At 33.6% G+C, this 21,878-nt stretch overlaps 1 protein-coding gene across 1 annotated transcript in view; it reads left to right on the top strand.

Annotated features, from left to right (window-relative positions):
- Positions 1 to 21,878, top strand: part of ASXL3 (ASXL transcriptional regulator 3) — a 161,012-nt gene that overhangs the window by 37,794 nt on the left and 101,340 nt on the right. The window contains 1 exon segment of the mRNA XM_039843753.1: positions 3,057 to 3,059. Within this exon segment, the coding sequence (XP_039699687.1) occupies positions 3,057 to 3,059 (3 nt within the window).

The raw sequence follows: 21,878 nt of genomic DNA, 5'->3' as shown, positions 1-21,878 counted from the left end.
TTTACATACTTTTAATATGTGTTTTCACATGTTATTTCTAACATATTAACCAAAAGAATACTTAGGTTAAATTTCACGTTCAAATGTAATGTATATATTCACATAACAAATTGATTTGAATTTTATTTGAAGCCTTTGGCAAAAATAGCTGTGGCGACTGCATATAACCCTCAAGGCATCAATATTCACTAAGGTATACAATTATAGCTGTGAAATGGCCACTTCTTAATGCACCTTTTCATTTTGTCAGGATTTCTTCATTCTTCCAAATAGTTGAACAGAAAGGTAATTTAGCTGATTTCAGCTTTATCAAGATCCAGGTGTAATTTACTCCAGAACTACTGAGCACTCTATAAATATTTCAGTGCAGAAATAGAAGCAGAAATGGATATAAAATTACATCGTATGTGAGTCTTTCTAGGATCCTGTGCAGGTGAAAATCTTTGGGGAGGCATTTAACTGGGGTGATTTTATTTAATTTTTGTCTAAGTGGTGTTTTTCTTTTTATGTCTTCATTTCATTGCTTGTGCTCTTAATTGCCACATGCCTAAATGATTTTAGTTTTGCTTTGTTGTTTTGAACTTGACAACATAATTCAAATGCAAAACAGTTGATGTGCTGACATGGAGACTTCTTTTTATAGTTGATTTGTTTTTAGAAGAATAAAAATTATGACATTTTGTTAAGCCAGGTTTTCTAAAAGCTACAGTGTATAATTTCTAAGAATAAGTCTTCATTCTTTCAGGACAATTAGGGGCAATTTATCCTACATCTTCTGATGTGCTTATGCAAAATCAAATTGAAAATTATTGACTGGGAGTCTGTCTGAAATTTAGGTTATCTCTATTAGCGTTTTTTTTTGTTTTAAAGTTAAGGCTTGCTCTCAGTGCTGCACAAGGCTTTTGTTCTGGCCTTACTTTCTCTGCAGTCTGTTGGCAATCATCTTCTGGCCAGGTTCACAGTATTCAGGTGTGTAGGTGTAGAGCTTTGCCAAGTGCTTAGTAGTTAAGTTGAAGGACATCATAGAAATGAAAATAAAGTTGTAGGGATGTAGATATTATAACATGAAATTAATCAATTAAATTCTGTACCACCTAAGTGCCTACTCTGGGCTCACTGTATAAGATACTGGGGTGGAGGGTTGAATCTTTAAGTCATGTATTCATTTCTTTAACATTTATTAAACACATGCTATGTTCTTGAGACTATAGAAGTTGCTTGATTAATAGATGAATAAAATGTGGTCCCTGCTTTTGAGGATTTAACAGCATGGTTCCAGAACAGTCTTCTCTATGGAATTTCATTAGGTCTTTTAACCTCTCCTCCATGAAGCATATTTTCATCCCAATGTATGTTGTTTTTTTTTTAAATTGTTAAATTTAGGTATTTCTAAATTCTCTCTTGAATTCTTAATAAAATATATGATCTAGCATGTCAAGAAGTATTGTATTTCCATCATAAATATAAGCTAATTAAGGTAAGGAATGCACATCTTTATATCTATTTACTTGACATAGTGCTAAGATATCTTGCTTTATGTTGTATGTCAATCAAATTAATGAGTAGGGGCTGATGATTAAAATAACACCTAATATTTTTTATCATTAATTTATATTAAGCCCAGTGCTAAGGGCTTTCCATGAAATGTCTTTTAAGGAACTTTTGAAGTGGGTTGATGATACTGTATTTCTAATTTTACAGGCTGAGAATCTGAGGCAAACAAGGTTAAGTGACTTGAGGCAGTTCATCCAGCTATCACGTGACATGTCTGAGATTTGATTTCTGGTTCAGAACCAATTGCATATAAACTTTTAAAATACTTGTAGCCTGAGCCTAATAAAATTTTGATTAAATAGAAGTACTGGTATATGATTCTATTAAATAAACACACCTGCCTCCCGCCCCATCCCCTTTAGTGGCTCTCCTGGCTAATTGTTGAGTTTCTTAAAGTCTAGCCTATATGTAGGTGTGTTGAGACACTTTCAATTTATAGCCTAATTGTAAATAAGATTGAAGGGTGAAAAAAACTTTTTCATAACCCACTTACATTTGGAGGATGCAAAGCCTCAGATGAACTTTAACTGTTACGGTAGTCCAACAGGAGGAGGATGACTTTGAGTGATGATCTGGGCTTATGGACAAGCAGCGAAACATATTTGAAATGTAACTTCTTACTGTTTGTTTTAGAAGAAAATGCTGTGATGGTAGGAAATATCCTTTGGGTAATGGAAGAACCAAGGACTTCATAGGACTCTCACCGTTTTGTTGTTGATATTGGATTTATAGATTTGAACTTGTTTCTGGGGAACTTGCTAACTGTGATCAGTCAAAGCATAGTTGATAACAACATGTAGATAATCCAAAGGCAGTTTTATAGGGTGGCAGTTACTACACTTGTGAAACAACTGAATGAAAATAGTGGGACTGACTAAATCATGCTTAGGTCGGGCAAAATTATTAACATTGTTCTGTTTTAAGAGACGCATCTCGGGAAAGGAAAGGAGTTCCGAAAGAATAAGTGAGTATAGTTTCAGAAGCAGCATTATTGCATTTTTTAGGAAATTTTCTTTAGCAGAGAATAATCAGATGTACTTGACTATTGTTGGTAATTGGTGTCATAACCACTTATTCATCCTTCCTCGTCTCATCTATCCATATTGTATTTCCACTGAGAGGTATAAAAACACCACTATTTCTTCTTTTTCTTTTTTTATTTTTACAAAAGGTATAAAAATTCCAGGCAGAGCACATTCTCCTTCAGGCCACTACGGCTAGCATGAATTCATTACTTAGTGTTTCTCTGGCTTGTCTGCATGAACTACAACAGTGTATACAATGATTATTATTCAATTTGTTGCTTAAATCGTGTTTATTGAAGGTGCCCTGCTGGTTGCTATATATAGAAAAATGACATTCACAAAGATTTAGAACAAGTTGTTAACTAGTGGAATAGTCTAAAGAATGGCTCAAATCTTAAGTGTTAGGATTAGCAAAGATCACTTTTGGAATCTCCCTGTACTTCCACCCAAAAAGGAAAGTGCTGAATCAGGACACAGAAAGTAGTATTTGGAATTAGAATAATTTATACTGTCATTTCTTTTATCCATCCTTAATATTGAGGATGTTAACTTAATTTTTAAAATTATAATTTACTTTAGTTTTTTAGACACCATCCTTTTGAGTCAGCCATTTTTAAACTTATTTTCAGTTATATAAATTAGTATGTCTATTAGATATAGTGATATATTCTTATATTTTCTCATAATAGTGATGAGGAATTATGAAATAGTATCTGTAGAACTGTGAATAGGAGCAGATAATTATCTAAATTTTAAATCCGGTGTTTCTCTTACTTCATTTTCAACCACCGGGTCACCAAAGCCTTTATTAAAATTATTTTTTGTGATAAGAGAATAGTGGGCTGAATAATTTCTAAGAGCTGAGGAATCACACCTTTTGGTAAAGTTAGGAATAGTTTACACAAGGGGCTATTTACTGTTATCTAATTTTTAAGCCATGCTTTTGAGAATTTATTTGAAAGCAAGTTTTTCTAAAAACAGAGGACATTCAGAGCAGCTTCCACTACATTAGGATGCGATCTAAGTTGTAAATGAAGTTTAAGTCAGAACTATATCATTTTATTGGCAGATCATATAGTCTTAAACTTTTATTTTACAGATCAATAAACTAAGGCTTAGAAAAGATGAGCTGTCTACCATAGTAGAATTAGTAAATATTTGACTTGTCTTTAAATTTAGAAGAGGCCGATCATTTCAGAATTTGAGAAGAATGTGCAAAAGCCCAGTAGTAAGTGAAGGCTAGACTGTATAAAGAAAAGATGGTAAATTCTTTGTTCTAAGGTACTATTAGAAAGGACATGTCTTTCAACTGATTTTCCTGAAGTGATGGGTTTTCATTGATCCAGTCACCCTTTATTACTTGATTTTATTTGTCTTCAGTAGTACATATTTGTAACTGTTGGCAGGAGTTAGGGGTACAAGAGAACTTGTACTATAATTTATACTTCAAACGGTAATCTAATATTCTTGATTCTAACCTTATTGGCTCCTTGTTACCATGAAGACCTTGCCCAAAGGAGGGGAAGAACAGGGGAAGCTGCTGTGGCCACCTTACGTTCCTACCTCTGTGGACAGATGAAGAAAGCCAGTGAGCTCAGTAAGGCACAGTGCCTTAGATCATTTTATTAAATATGCTTATTCCATTTATTCTTTGGAATGCCTGTAATATGAGGTAATAAACAAAGCAACCAGCTCATCCAGCACCCATTATTCTCTTTTCCAAGTTTTCCCTTTGGATTCTTACAGCTCATTCTGTTTTTTCATTCACACTGTGATAATATAGTTACGTTTACTTAAGTTTTCCTCTGTTCTCTACAACACATAAATGGATAACAATTAAATATTTAAATTTAATAACAAAAAAATTGAGTTGTCTGAGATGTCAGTGGGTAAATGAAAACATTGTCAATTAATGTGAACTTACAATAAAAGTCTAGTTTTCATTTATTGATTATTTTTCCTGGAATTAATAACTCACTTGATTTTTCTTTATAAATGGATCTTTAGTATATCAAAGCAGTATAGAATATATGTAATGATTATTTTATGGATTAAATACTATATGGAGCTGTCAAGTACTTTTTGTAATGAATTCAAGATACGTTATCTTATTCTTCACTTGTAGTATGAAAATTTTGATCTCTGACCTTTCCACTACCTAGTGTGTTTGTATAGATTATAATTTAAAAATAGATTTGAAAGCCTATTACAGTTGTATATTGCTGATTATGTTAAACCCTTTGCAATTAATTCAGATATTTTCAGATTATTTTTCTTAGGTCTTGAGAATTGAGAACCAAGACATAACTTTTAATTTGCATTTACTTTAAAGCATAGCCTATTTATATAAACTAGTGTATATGTTTACATGGGTATCATGGAGTCCAAAAATAAATGGTTAAATCAAATTTAAGTTCATTTCTCATATCATAGTCTGAAGGTAGATAGTCCCAGGAATGACGAGATAACTTTGTTACATCAGAATATCCAGGGAGCCGGGATCTTTTCTGTTTTGTTGCTTTGTTATCCTTAGGATTTTGTCCTCATCCCTGTGGGCTAATGTGGCTTGCCACCAAATCCATGTTCCAAGCAGCAGCTGGAAAAAGGGGCACATGCAGTCCTTTTATAGATATTTTCTGAAAGTTGGGTGCATCAGTTTTCTTCATGTCCCATTGACCAGACACATAGTTATGCTTAGGTAAATGCGAAGCTGGAGAATATAGTCTATTGCAGGAGCCATGTTCCTAGGTAAAATGCGGGAGTCTTAACTGTAGGGAAAGGTAGTTATTGGGGAATAACTGCCAGCTTCTGCTGTATCTATTTTTAAATTAAGTCTCATGCTTGGGCGTGATTTAGGTTAAATATGTATTATTATTTTTGACATTTGAAAAAAAAAACTATTAACTTGGCTTTATGCAAATACCCATATATTGTAAGTCTCTCTGACTCTGCTCAGCCTGTAATGACCTTCACCATTTCTTGTCTTCCACTCTCTACCTTCAAAGCCCAATTTGATTGTCATATATCACCTGCTCAGTGAAGATTGCTTTAACTCTTCATTTTACCCTTGCTATTCCATTGTAACAAAATATGCATGTTCCCTTCTTGTAGTATCTAATAAATTTTTCTCTTGTGATAATAGGACTGCAATTTCCTTAATGGTAGAGTTTATGTCTCATTGATCCTCTCTTCCCCATGGTCCCCTTCATATAATAAGTTCATGATATTTTCTGATTAAGTGAATGAAAATTTGAATTCTAGTTCTACTTCTGCTTCTATCATAATATATTATCTTGGATAAGTCACTCAGCCTTTTTTTTCTTTTTTTTTTGGTCTTTTCTTTCCAGTAAAATGAGAGAAAATTGTGTCTCCATTTGAGTTGTAAGGCTGTTAAGGAGATAGAATAATTTGGTAATTTCAAAAATGTGCTGTCAATTTTAAGATACTTGATTTATGAGATTCTTTATTCAGTGTTTGCTGTATTATTAGGAATTTGGGGAAATTAATCACGATTGAATGAGTTGTCAAGTCAAATTTGTATTCTGAGATATTTCAGGGTAGTATTTTGGCACATTGGAGCCAAAAGGTTCATGTTTCAATAAGAAGTATATAATATTATTTAATGCTTAATTTTTATCTAAAATTTCCTGAGAAGTTAAAAAAGGAATTCTAGTTTGTGTTCTTGGCTCAAATTCAATGATAAGATTTAAAACCATGATTATTGGATGAATCGGAGCCTGAATTGTTTTTAATATGATATCTGCCAATGAGTAATGTTGGGACTCCAGGAGCAGGGATTTTCCTGATTTCCAATGTTACCAGTGAGTAAATTATTTTTCAATAAATGAGATGCTTTTGGGGGATCTTATCTGTAACTCAGAAAATGAATTTCTCTAGCTAGCTCTCATAATAAGCCACTTTAGCCTTTCAAATGTACAATATCGATGCAATATTTCCACTGCTTTCTCATCCTCTAAATTTACATATGTTAACATATATCCTGACAGTACCTTCTGCTAATTATTTAACTGGTATTTGGGGGCGGTGGGGGGGTGGCGGGGAAAGATGTGTCTCAGAGTTCTGTTTATACTGTCATTCAAATTCTGTTTGAAATTTGATTATGAAACTTCAAATACACAAAATGAAATTTTGGAGAATAGATTAGGGAAAAAAAAACTTAGCTATCTCTAAGGAGGTCAATATGTAATATGTAAGTAATGATTAATTACATGGAAAATCTATGCCATTATTTGCTTCTGCCATTAAGATTTTCACAGTTTTTGCTTGTTTAATATTTATTGAATGTTCATAGTGTACTAGGAGTTTTCCATTATACTGAAATAGTTTTGCTGTCTGTTAAATACAGGATAGACTATATTTTACTGCTGAGTAGTGATATGATTTCCAAGATTCTGATAAATTGCATATACGATAATGCCTTAGCATCTGTTGGTTATTACCATCACTGCCGCCCTTATATTTTCTTAATTAAGATACAGATCATCATCTCCCCTAAGAAACATTCCCAGGTGTAAATATGGTTCCTTCTTTCGTATTTCAAGAGAGGTTTTTTTAATATATCTTTATCACAGTTCTTTTTATTTACATGTCTCTCTCCAAACTAAATTCTTGAGTTCCAAGATAGCTAGTGACATATCTTACTCCTGTCAGTATATGCTGTATAGCTCCTAGATCATAGAAGAAATCTCAGCAGATGTTTGCTTGAACATATATTTCTTATTGACATCTCCAACTGACATCTGTATAAGGGCTGGTTTGAGGAGACTCATGTTACTGTACTTGGTCAGACCCTTAGATTAAGAGGATCAGTATATCAAACGTGAAGAAAAGTATTGTATATTGCTAAGCACTAAGTGGACTGTAGGTTTGGGCTAAGCAACTAAGTGATCTGTTCCCTTAAGCATAATGTTTTCTGAGTCCTTTGCCTAGGTGTTCATTCATTCTTTGTATTTTTTTTTTATGAGAACATGCCACTTTTTATGAGATGCAGTGAAATTAGTGGAGAATGTCCAGAAACACCTAATGAGTATTACATTTGGTATAAATCTCAGGTCCAGACCTGTCTAAAAGGCTTTTGGATATTTCACATCAGTGGAATAATTGACTTGGGAACCAAAGTATATACTAAATGGGTAGAGGAGGCAGTGCACCAGGCGGATGTTACCAAGCCTTTTCATTTTTAATACAGACTGAATGTAACTGACAAGGATTGAATGCGTCTGGCCAGTAAAACAAGTGAAATGGAAACCAGAGACAGAATTCTGTTAATTTTAAGGAGAATTACATATAACAGGTAGTCTTATAGATAGCTGTTTACTTGATGCAAATAATAATTTAGGATGAGTACATAGGAAATAATGCTGCAATGATGTAACGCATTTAATTTCATTTTAGACGCATTCTGGAACTAGAGAAACAAAATTTTGTGCTGGGATTGAAAGTTTTAGCTGTCAGTAGTATATTAGTTTGGGAGAAAGGGGTGAGTTAAAAGGAAATGTATAGTCTTTAATTTTTGTAATAAAGATCTGAAGAAGATAAAAATAGTGAATTCTTTGGTTAAACTTTGAAAACTCTATATCACTTTGTTTCTGAAAAGCCTATTCATTAAGAAGTGAGAAGGAAGATTGATATATTTTAAGTTTGTTCTTGCTTTTTAACATATAATAGTTCTCGGGGCTCCCTTGATCATTTTTTATTATTTCTACCATTTGAAGTTATTCATTTAAAGGTTCCTGGCCCTGTCTGCATGATTAGCAAGTGCTGTGAGTCTAGAGCTCCGTGATCAGTGGAGAGTCTGATAACGCAGTCGAGGTGATGGTCGTTAGGAATATGAAAGTGGTGTTGCACAGTGGGATTCAGGAGGAATAAGGTCTGTTTGGTAATACCAGACGGAGCTTCAGGGGTTAATTTGGCATTGTTCCGTCCTCTCTCTCAAAAAAGCCAAGGTTTTTCTTTTCTTTTTTTTTTTTTATAATATTGGAATAGTTTGATCCTGTATACCAAGTTTAGAAGATTAGCCTTGGAAACCAATATTGTGTTTTCTCTCTTCCCTTCAGGACAAAGTATGTTCCATTTGGGACCGCCTCAACTACCTTACCAGGCAGCACCAGGTCTTCATATGCTTTCAGTTTACCCTCTACTATGGAAAGGATCTTTCTTTGAATGTTCATATTGTCACCTTGAGAAGGCAATATATACATATATATGTATATAGGATGAGTTAAGCAGCTGTAAATAAATATGACATAGTAGAAGAGTGGTTTGTGGGAGTTTTACTATATATACACATATATAATATTTTCCAGTCTGGTTTCAGAACCCGGCATGGCTTGGAGACAGCGTTGGTGTGTATGAAGGATCTTCCTCGAATGAAGGATTTGGGACAACTTTCCATGATGATTATATTAGAGCCTCAGCTGCTTTCGTGTTGGTCATGAGGTGATGCTGAACCGAATGCTTGAACTAGCAGGAGTGGCTGGGATTTCATTGGAGTGGTTCCATTCATTCCTTCCGGGTAGGTACCAGCTAGTGGCGGGAGAAAATGAACATTGAGGGTCTTCCTGTATGGAACCGCATAGTTGTCACTCAATCCCCTGTTCATGTTTAGTGGGTTTGAGAAGACAACTGGGCACCTGAAGGCCAGGCAGTGCGATTTGAATGACTGTGTAGAAGGTTACGAGGGTGATTCCCAGATTGATGTTGCTCACATAACGTTATTTCTGTTTCGTCAGTGTGACAGTGCAGACTAGAATCGAAACTGAGAAAGTGTGATTTGTTGGAAAGTGAAAATCCGGGAGGCCCTGATGTGCTTGCTAATTTCTCTGTCCGAATAACAATTTGTCTAAACTGTGGCCATATTTTGACTACAAATTTATCTACACGAGAAAATCCTATTGTAATGTTAGACAGAAATGTTTTATTTTCCTTTCTGATATATGTATCCGAGCTTTCTTCCCTGTGAACATTGACTTCGTCTCCATGATCTTTCTTGCTAAAGTCGTAGCCTGCTTGTTTACCCTTTTGCTTGGGGCTCTTTTAAGCAATGTAGCCTGACTACATTAATAAATATTTTTGAGGGTGATGACTGATTTTTCCCAGAGAATGTTTTGCTTTATCGTCACTGAGAGTGCTTCATTATTCTAACCCTGTTTTACTAAGAATCATATTGGTTTGTACTATTAAGTTCTGCTGCATAAATACTGCCTCTGCTTCTCCTTAAACTGTTCAGGCATTTTAAGTTTTTACAGAGAATGTGCTAGAGTTTCTTCAATTTTGAACATGTTCTTTAGAAATTTGATGCCTCTTGGCTGTTATTTATTTATGTAATGTTATTTTAGTTATTTTCCTTTAGGGTAATGAAAATCTTACTGAGCGTTGAACATGAAGGAAGTTTATTAGGTCTAAGGGTAGAAAATAGGTAAAAAACTGAAAAGAAGAAACACAGATGTAATGTCTGTAAATATCATTAGAACTGTCTGTTGAATGTCATTTTGGCAAAAGGGCAGGAAACTAACATTTATGCAGTAACCGATCAGTGTCAGGCACTGAGCCAAGCAGTTTCTATTTTTTAGCTCATTTAATCCACACAGTAACATTGAGAAGTGGGTGCAATTTCTTCATTCTAGAGATGAGGAAATTGATGCTGAGAGAAGTTAGGTATCTTGCTAACATCACACAATTATATGTGGAAGATCTGGTATTTGAGCCTGGGTCTGGTTGATTCCAAAGCTCAGTCTTTACATCACAGTCAAATATTAGGCCACAAGAAAATGTTAGGCTTCAAGTGGGGTGTCCCAAAGGGGGAGAAAAAGAAGAAAAAGAATGCCTGTCAAAAGGCATCAACAAACCAAGGAGGAAATGAGAGACGTAGGAATATACTAGCATAATGTTTATTTTGAAAATTTCCAGAGTTTTCTTAAAACTATTTAACAAAAGGAACAATTTTAGGATCATCAAAGGTTTACCACTTAAGAGATGAGAAGGTTTAGAATTCAAATTTTATCTTTGTTTATTCTGTGTTTTAAAAATGAAACCTCACATCAAAGTAAAGTGTCTATGTCTACAAAACTTTTCTCTGTTGGAACCTCAGTTTACCATTGTCTTTTGTATGTTACATGGTGCTTGTGACTGATAATGTGGTGAAATTTTGTGTCTACTTAATTATTAATATATCTGGATTTCAGTAAATACTTGTTTTTATCTTTGGATGAAGTTTGGATCAATATTTTCAGTTTTCTTATATTGATGGGCAGCTGTCTCCCATGATCACAATAGATTCATTTCCTGCATAGCCAGAGAGAACGTTGTTTCTGTGCCTGTAAACTATCATTTGGCAATAGAAAGGTACTATTTCATATATTAAAGTTGTTGTTGTTATCCTAACATGATAAGCTGTTAATTATGCTAATAGTACCTCAGAATACACTCTTCCCCAAAGAGGTAAAGCTCTTTAACTATAACGTTTTTCAATATCAATGCTGTGTTTTATCTACTAGCAGCTCATCAAGTAACAGTCGTAATTGAATGTGGCACCTTAAGATTTCCTGACTTAGCTTAAGTAAAATATTGATTTCATGGAATTAGGTGGCAGGTGCATTGAGGAACTATTTCTTGAAAGCTTTAAGTGTCTATATAAAACCTCAAGAATATTAATTCAGGTCAAATGAGTGGATTAGAATTGTGCTTACTTAAATGTTTGCCAAATGGCCAGAAGCCACGATATTCCAAGTTTTGTATATTTAAACATGAAAAATAAAGGAAGGCAGAAAAACATTTCTCTTTTTGTTGCATCAACATAGATAGTTCTCTATAATTTTAGCAACTGTTTAATCAGTTACCATGTAGTTAGTTGATTAAATAGGGCTCCAGTTTTAAAATCATTTTTCTTGAATTGTTACCTTGGCTTACATATTTTTTTCCTTTCCACTGCGATTACATTTACATATTGTTCTCCCATTTTGTTAGTGGAATTATCTGGAGGATTTCTGTGTGCCTGGTTGGAACATTGATATTGCTATAAAATAATGTACAGGAATTCTTGTTTTGTCTAAAGATACATTTCTTCCCATGGGTCATTAAAATGCGCATTTTTTCCTAAGGAAGATGTTTATTTCTGTAAAACAGAGGTAATACATATATAATATACTAGTGGCATTACTTTTGGAATTTATTAATATGTATGTGTGTATAAGTTTATAGTTTTCCAAAACCATTAGCCTGAAACTGTATTACTTACTCTCTTTTTACATTTGCATTGATCCTAGCCATTCTTACCTTTATTTTACTGTTTTATTCTGTATGGAAGAATATTAAAATGGCTTATAGCAAACATAAGCATTTCTTCAGGCCCTGCTCCCAACTTACATTTCTCATGAATCCTATTTCCCTGAGGGTGAAATGAAACAAGAACTAGGTGTATTAAATTTCTTTTAGGAATACTGACAGATTCTTATGAATTTTTAAGTGTCGGATACTAAGTTTGGGGAAGGGAAGGATGCTTAAATTCACTGATCTTTATATTAATTCTTCCTTTCTCAAAGCATATTATTTACATAAGAGATCTTACTTAGAAATTAGGCCTTTTCTAAAGTTTGTTTTTACTTTATAATTCTACCTGAATTTTGTGGATGCATTTCATGCCATCCCAAGTAACTATAATATTTGAATTTCACAAAACTGTTTTGTAGCAGAAAGCTGTGTTAATTAAATATCTTTTATATGGTAACACTTCTAAACAAAGCAGACCACCACCACTGAACAGACTGCCTTGAGAATATAAGTGGACAAAGAAAGAGGAAGAGGAGGGAAGAGAGAAGAAAGCTAAATTAAATTTGCCCTGTGATATGAATGCCAATCTTAACTGTAGTGATTGGTGTAGTTATTTTTAGTCATTTCCTTTATCAAACATTTAAAGGTAAAAATTTTTTCAATAGCCAGCCAACTCTGAGCTGAATTCTTTTGACATTCTGCTGATCAAGGAATTTCCAATGAGCAGAAGAACTAGAGTCTTCTGCAGAGAAAGGGTAGGAGGATGAATCAGAAATGAAGTAATGGACAAGGGAATTCTGCTCTTCTTTATAAACCAGAGAAAGCCATTAAAAATGATAAATATTTATTGAATATGTAATGTGCTAGTTGTGTTTATATTAAGGAAGATACAGACATGGTCAAAAATTTAAATATGAAAGGTAATACCATTGGGAAAAATTTACAAAAATTCAAAGCTAATATTCAATTCACCTTTGACAGGGAAATGAGTTTTCAGGGTTAGAAACTGTAAAATAAATTATAAAGGAAAAGGTGGACATAACTGACTGTATAAAAATTTATGTGTCTGCATATGAAAAATAAAGCATTAAATAACACTGAAGGAAATATTTTTAGTTAATAAGCAGGAGGTATTATATAAAGAGATCATGAAAACAATAAGAAAAAATAATGAATTTTGAACATTTTATTCAAAGGACACAAGCAGGAGGTCCAACTCATAAAACTAAGGAATAAACATACATGTGGATAAGCATTTGATCTTACTAATAATCATAGAAATGTGAGGTACAGTAACCATTGGAGATTGTTTTTTTAGTTTACCTAATAAATAAGTCCATGCACTTCACCCTGACTCTGAATGATGCTTCTTATATAGTACTGGTGAGACTGTAAACCAAAACAACTCATTTGAAAAACCAGTTGGCATTATTTGCAAAAGGTAATTATGTAACTTATATCTCCTGAATTAATAATGCCACTTCTGCAAGCCAATCTTAAAGTATTCTTGAATATAAGAAAAAGTATGTGCGCTGAGATATTCATATTGATGGTTTTTCGATTATAAATATAATAAATAAATTATAAGACATAATTTAAATGTTCAGTGGTGATATCAGTGGTTCTTAAACTTGGCTGCATTTTAAAATCATTTGGAAAGATACAAGAAAATGCTGGTGCCAGGGCTCCACCCAGAGATTTTTATTTAATAAGTTTGGAGTTACTTCAAAACTTGTCTTTAAAAAAATTCTTCCTAAAAATTCGAATATTCAGCCAGATAGAAAACCACTCACTTGATACAGTTGGTAGAAAAATTTTAACCACTTGATATATTTATGATTTTGTAGTAGTATGGAAAGGGTATAATGTAAAATGAAATATTGCGATTTAACATTTAGATAAATTATAACTTTAAAATAGAAACACACCAGAAAAATAGTCTAGAATAAATTTTATAAAATGCTCAGGGTTGTTTTAAGGAGTTGGGATTTTGAGTAATTTTTTTCATCTTCAATTGACAGATACTTCATAATATTCTTATATTGTTTTTTAAAAGAAAAACTATATTTAAAAGGAGGGTTCCTGCTGGAAAAATCTAGGTAATTTCCTACTTGTAGGTTATTTCTACCTATGAATACGGAGATTTATTCTGACTTCTAAAATAATAATATCCTGAAGTTAGAGTCACACCTCATACTATTATAATGGAATCTGTCACAGGATTCTTTTATTCCTTTTTTTTAAATCTCAGAAGTACATTCTCATGTAGTTTTCTGACTTTTAGAATGCATCAGCTCAAGTCAGTCATTTTTCTTTTATTATTTTAAGCTACATCTGTGCCTATCAGTTTTTACCTTTCTAAATACCACGTATATGCTGATAATTCCCCAATGTTTATCTCTAACCCCGACATTAACTCTGTGATTTGAGTGTGTATCTGAATTTTGGATGCATACCTCTAAATTAGCAAGTCCAGAACTAAATTTGCCATATTTTTTTCAAACCCACCTCTTCTTATATTGCGTCACTTAGTTATACCAACGTTTACCCCTGACCCTGAAGCGATCCTCAATTCCTTCTTCTCCCTCCCATATTGAGTCACTTTCTACATCCTGCTGATCCCCGCTGCTCATATTTCTTCTCATGTATTTCTTGACTCTTTTTCTACATCTCTGCCCTGCCCGTTGCTTTGGTGAGGTCCTTGTCATCCTCCCTGAAGTCCAGTACTGCAGGCTCCTAACTGTCCTGTCTTCTAGCTGTGTCTCATTGTAGACCTATTCTCGTGCTACAGAGGTACAAGGCATTTTCCTCCTTAAAACCTTCCAGGGCTCTCCACTGTCCTCTGCATGAAGTCTGAGCTCCTTGCCAGGGGATTTAGACTGCCGTATAAAAGTCATGCATGTGGTGTGATGCATACCTTCCCTTTGGAATATGATCCCAGCCCTTCTCTCCCTCCCACTCACTGCTCTGGAAATACCAAATAATCATGTTTCTGTACACCATATTTCAATTCTGTCCATCTGTGCTGCCTTCATGCCACTCCTCTACTAGGAATGACCTCTTCACCTTAATTTTTATTAGATTAACAAAACATAAAGATTGATATTGTTCACTATTGACTAGAGTGGGGAAAATAGTTACTGTCAAGGGAAGTAATTTAGAAATAATGATTAAAAATCTAAAAGCATCCTTTTAATCTAAAAATTCTACTTTTTGGAATCTATCCTAGAGAAATAGTTATACATATTGTCTTAGTTTGTTCTGGCTGCTGCAACAAAATACCATAGACTGAGTAGGCTATAAACAACAAAAATTTCTTTCTTACAGTTCTGGAGGCTACGAAGTCCAAGATCAAGGCACCCAACAGATTTGAAGTCTCATGAGGGCCTGTTTCCTGATTCATAGATATTGAACTTCATGTTGAGTCCTTAAATGGAAAAGAGGGAGAGCACTCTCTGCGGTCTCTTTTATAAGGATACCAGTCCCATTCAGGATTGCTCCATTCTCATGACCTAATCCACCTCCTACAGTCCCCCACCTTGAAATGCCATCACACTGGGGATTAGGATTCAGCATATGAATTTTGAAGGGACACAAACATTCAATCTACAGTATTTATATAAGGGGCATGCCAGATTCTTTGTGGCAGCACTATTTTAATAGGTAACATGCAAACTAAGCATTAAATAATAAGGAAATACTTTAAAAATTATGGTATAACATATCTACTCTATAGGATATTAAGAGCATTATGTGAATATTAAGAGCATTCAGTATTCTCTAGACTATTAAGAGCAAAAAATACTCTATGGGAATATCTCCCAATCATGTTATTAAGTAAAAAGCATGTATCTATCAGTATGCACTAAATGTTCTCATTTTTGTTGAAAATTAATTTAAAATAGTGAATCATAGAGTTGAGTATATGCATACATATGAATGCAAATAGAAAAAGCTCTGAAGGAAAACATGATAAATCTTTAATAGTCATTACTTTTGGAGCAGTGGATATGATTGGGGGAAGTTAAGAGGGACTTATTACTTTTAACTCTGTATAATGATGGTACCTATACACTTTCCATATAATTTCCATGTATTTATTTGTTTGCATAAAAATGTGTAAACATTAACATAACTCAAAACAAGGGATGAATATTGTAGATTAGAGAGAAGCCAAATCGTGGGTAGAATAACAAAACCATCAACAGCTTTTTATGTTTTGAATAATTTTCAAAATATAGTGAAATACTACAGACCAACCACCAGCTGGAATTAATAGTTGTGGAGATGTTGTCATAGTTGCTTTGATTTCTTTTAAATAGAGTCTAGCAAAAAAGCTGAAGTTCTTTTGATATTATTCTCATCTCAGAGAGACAAGCATGTTATATTTTGCTATATATTATTATAGTTCAGAATTTTATAGTTTTATTATGAAGACATAGGTAAAAGTGTATCTCTCTATATAGCTGTAACTATTGGTGAACATTTAGTTTATTGACTTTTTTTCCCAAAAACAAATAATGTATCTATGAATGTGAATTTTTCAAGGATCTATACCAAAAAGTGGAATTGCTAATCTGTAGAACATGCACACTTTTTTTTTTTCACTAGATATTGCCAGATGTCTTTCCAAATTGGTTTTGTCAATTTATATTCTCACTAGAGTATTTCATAGTTTTATTTCTGGATGTCCTCAACCAATATTTGGTAGTGCCAAGCTTCAGATTTTGTTCTACTCTCTAAATTGTGAAATGTTAGCTTATCAACAGTGCCTGAGTATTCTCTGAGCATCCAAGTTGGCAGGGTCTTATGAGGAGACCCGGAAGTTGGAGTCATAAGGAGCTGGTTGCCATCGAGCAATTTGGTGATAGATGGCACAGAACTAAATGCTACAGTCATAGGATAGGCTGTAATGCTAGAAAGTTTCAGTGAGGTAATTAGAAGTTTTTAGGAGGTAAAGGCAAGAGGACCTTAACAAATGAGTAGGAAGAGAGGAGGATGGAGGGCATTGAAGGAGAAAGGAGTACGAAGGTAGGCAGCGTGGTTGAAATGAACGATAAGCCAATAGTTAAACCACTATTGATTGCCTTTGAAACCTTAACCAGAAAGGCGTTAGTAGAGCTTCAAAGTATACCTGTTTTAAACTCATTTTATAGATGAGAAAATTAAGGCCTAGAAAAATGAGGTCAGCTTTTATAAATCACTTAGACATGTATCAAAATTAAATTAAGCAGGTGATTTATTGGTTTATTTAACTTGTATATCTAATAGGTTGATCTTCAACATGACTAGATAATACAAGAGTTCAAGGGATATCTTTTTTACCTCTCTTTGTACTTTCCGTGTTTTGCTTTGCTTTCTTCTTTTTAGCTTTATTCTCAGCAGGCTCTATCTTCCTGGAGGCAGAGTTAGGTAAAAGCTCGTTTTTTTTTGTACCTTTACAGCTTATGTATCTACTGAAAATAATGTATGCCCTTTCTCCTTAATTCTATATCAGTTCCCCAAAAGATAACTCAGACTCCCACCATTTGACCAGATAGTTTAATCTGGCTAGCCTTCGTGGCAGGAAACAGGACCATTTTATCGATGGCTAACTGGAATCGCATTGCTGAGGAAGAGAAAGTCCCAAAGAGAAAGGAATGCAGGGCATGAAATTTATGAAATGTTGAGATTGTAATACTGGAATACTATAAAATGTGTCAATATAAAGGAAGTAGTTAAAATTTTATTCTGAGTGGTAAATAGAGCAGGTAAGTGGAATATAATTCTTCTTAGAGGATTTCATATGAGCCAAAACAGAGCTAGGAAACCATGGATGCACATGATTTACTGAGTTGGGTCAGATTATAGAGAGTAGTCTGAGAGTTGGAGAAGATGAAGACAAGCTAGGTGCCAGGTGTGCTGAACAGGCCCCTGATGTAAACTGAGGAGTTTGTGCTTCCTTCCCTTGGTAGGCAATGTCCTGAGGAGTCTAAGCAGTATTTTTTTTTCTTTTTTATGTTTTGTTTTTGTTTGTTTTAAATAGGAAAATCGCTCTGACACCAGTGTGTAGGCTGGATTGGAGCAGGGAGATATTGAAGACAGGGTTAGGGTTAGGGAACTTTAGAAATGTCCTCTTATGATATAGAGATTGTTCAAATTAGGACTTAAGGAAGTTAAAATGTAAATTGAAAGATGAACTGTGTTAAGACAGAATAATTTGAATTATCTGAGAAATGTTTCAATCCTAGGTGATGTGGAAGAGGGTAGTACTCATCACCGAGTGAAAGAAATAGAGAATCAGGAGGTACATCTCAGCTGAGAGAGATGAGTAAGATGATTTTTATGTTGGGTGATATAATATTGCAAATATGTAATGTTATCAATTACATGTGGATACTGGCTATAAATTTTTCAATGCTTTTTAAAGTTCCTGGATAAGTTTTTCAATTTTATAAATTTACACAGCAAAATATAATCACCACACTGCATTATTTTTACACATAGAAACATATTTTATATACTTGAAAAATATTTTTAAAGCATTTGGCTAATAAGATTAAACGTTCCTAAGAGTCTGAGTGCTAGGCACGTTTTCTTAATGATCCTAATCATAAATGTAGCATTTCCCTAAGTTTACTTCTTGGCATACTATAATAGGGAATGTTGTCAAATATGGTGGGGAGGATTTTTTTATTATTATTATGTATGTTTAAGAAACACTGAGTTAAGCAGGTTTGAGTTAAATAGGATTTTTCAGAGACTTTAGTATATATTGTAAATGTGTTTGATAAATTCATTAGATGGGAATGCAGCATCCTACTTTCTGGAAACTTTTTGACACTTTTTTTGGAGCATTACTTGGGACTGACACTCTATAGAATACATTCAGGAATGCTGCTGTATAAGTAGCTATATGTAGAACATGGAAATTTACATTTTTGTATGAAACTCATTTATCATACCAAATATAATTACAATGTCTGTTCTTTTTAATATATGAAATTTGCTATTTTATTTTGGAAGGGTTTTTTTTTTGGCATAATTTAAAATATTCACTTTGAGATTGCAGTCATGAGAAAATAGTATAAAGTCCTGAAGAGCCACCGGTGGCCATAAATTGGCTGCCTCTGTGCTGGAATTGGTGCCATAGGAAACGTACACATAATCCCATCTCAGTCATCTCCTTGGAATAAACTAAGAATAACATTTAAATTTCAAATGACTTTCTCTTGCTGTGCTACATGCCTCAAGGCTCCTTTCTCCTGAATCCCTTGTCATTTTATATGTATTTAGAGAATTCAGTTCAGCTTAGCCTGGCATTTCTATTATGTGCAAAGCACTGTCAGAGTGCAAATTTATTTCAAGACTAGCTTGACATATATAATGTGTTCAATAAATGATTATTCAGTTAATGGCTTGTGTTATTTTTTTAATGATCCAGTTTTACAAAGAGACATCTCAATTATGGATCTGAGTTCTCTACATTAGTCTCTCGGCCTTCTTTCTTCCTTAGTTTTCATAGGTAGCATTACCTGAAAAAGATAACCAACAATGACATCTTCTACAGCCTAGTCTTCCTTTATAATATTTGAAATTTATCCTGGGATGGGGGAGTCATTACCATAGGCGGCATTGGGTGAAAATGGAGCCAACCACCTTACCATTTGCCAGCATCTAGCTTTTCTTTGTGTGTTTCCTTCATGTGTTAAATATTCTTTTGTCGTATGCAAGATTAATTAAGTGGAGAAGGCTGCTCTGTGGAGAGAGAACGTGGGATGGTGGGAAGAGTATTGGCTTTGGAATCAGTAGAATTTGAATTTCAGCTGTGTCACTTAGTTATTTGACTGGAGTAATATTCTTAACCTCTCAACCTCTGGTATATCTGCAAAACTGAGAATCATGCTTACATTTCATGGTGGTTGTAAGAAATATAGACAATATTTGTGACAACTCAGTCACATTAGAGATGCTGAATAATTGGTAACTATAATAATAGATATTTATTATTTTCATCCTTTTCTCTCTACCTTTACTGAATACATTAGTTTTAATTTTATTCACATATGAAAGTCTGTAGACTAGGAGTGTATGTACTCCCATGTCTTCACTTATTTTCATTAATAAAATGAAAATGAAATTAGACAAACCTCACCTGAACTAGCTATTTAAACAAGCTCTGAAATATTTAATTTCTTTTCATATGCTATCCTTTGTACCTCTAGATATTGGTTACTTTGAATAGTAGTTGTATTCAATGATAATAATAGCTCACAATTTTTAAACACTTAAAATATGCCAGACATAGGTCTGTTTTACATGTTTTAACTCTTTAACTTAAAGTCTTTCACATAATCCCTTATGAAATAGTTACATTTATTAGCTGAGGAACCTGAGACCCAGAGAGGTGAAGTCCAAAGTCACACAGCTAATAAATGGTCTAGCCTCAGTTGAATACACACTGACTGGCTTTAGAAGCCACAGTCTTATTTATTGCACTCTATTGCCTTTCTCAGTATAGCAGTGGTAATATGGCATGCCATATGACATGCATAGAAACATGTAGAGGAACAGTTGTTGTCATTATCCATCTATGCATGTGACATATTCTTGACTCTATGTCTGTAAGCAAACATAACCACCTCACCTCATATTTTAGTTGGAGGTCTTTAAAAATTATAATTTAGATTATAGGCTTTATATACTTTTATAGGACTATTTCTTAATTTCCTTATAGAGCCTATTGTAAAATAGTACTAAGTAAACTTTTGTCTTAGTATGAATGTTTTGGAATTCTTGTCTACTAAAACCAAAAGTCAGTTTGAATATGGCTGTGTGAATCACTAAAATCGATCTAGTGATAGCTTGGTAGTGTCTATAAAGTGAATAAAAGGTTTACGTTCAAATGTCTGTTTATATTCAAGAAGAATATCTTTTTATATTGTTAAAGCCAATCAGAGACACATGTTTAGGTTTAGAATCTGAAATTGTTTCTCTATATTTAAGAAATAAATTGTACACCATATGTCATTTAGTAATTATTTCTTGCCTCAATATCCCCACCTCATAAAAAAGTACTAGAACTACATTTCTTATTTTACCTTAGAGACATGTTGAATGTTGAAAATCATGTTAACATTCTTCACATAGGAATGTGCAAAATATCTTTCTTTTTAGTACGACCCATCTCGAGTTAACTGGGTTGTTCCTATCTACTTCTATATTTTTTAAGCTCTAATTTTTATTTCCCATCTGCCAGTGTTCATCAGGAACTTTCATTAGTGATCTTTTTAGAAGGACTGTGAAGTTTGGAACACTGTTCTTGTGTTCAAAATCACGTTCTAGGGTTCCTGTAGGTCATTTTTTGGCTAACATTTTAATGTGCTAGGATTATTCAGATAACATATATAAAGGACTCCAGCTTTTAAGTTTTTATGATCAGTCATTTTTGGCAGTTTCAGACTACCACTAATATCTCTCAAGAGTAGGAAGTTACTTTGGCTTGACTTTCTAGGGTAGTTTTTAATCATCTAGTTTATTGACATCAATTGATATGCACTGTATCTATATGTGTTTAGGAGTTATGTACATTCATTGATAGAAATAGTTTAACCTTCTCCAGTAGTAATGGCATGCCCATTAAGTATGTAAATAGATAGATAAATCCAAGGGTGCATTATTCATTTTTTAACATTAAAAAAATTTTTTTGAAGTGTAGCATAGAGTTAAATACACAAATCCTAAGTAAACAGTTTAATTTTACATAATGAACACATCTGTATCAAGAACTAAATTAAACATTACCTGCACCCCAGGGGCCACCCACATAATTTCCTTTTAAAATATTTTCTCTAGTTATTAGCAATGGAAATACTTGAAAGGAGCTATTATTAATTTTTTTGAAAGGAGAGTGAACATGTAATTGTTTCTATTAATTCATATTTATAGCACTTAGCACAATAACTGTAATAATACTTAATAGGTTTGTTGAATTTGTTGAATTTTTAGACTTACGTGGTTTCAGGATTAATT

This window comes from Pteropus medius, unplaced genomic scaffold (assembly GCF_902729225.1).
Source record: "Pteropus medius unplaced genomic scaffold, Ma_sr-lr_union100, whole genome shotgun sequence".
NCBI classification, from domain to species: Eukaryota; Metazoa; Chordata; class Mammalia; order Chiroptera; family Pteropodidae; genus Pteropus; species Pteropus medius.
This window is presented reverse-complemented; position numbering and strand designations above follow the sequence as displayed.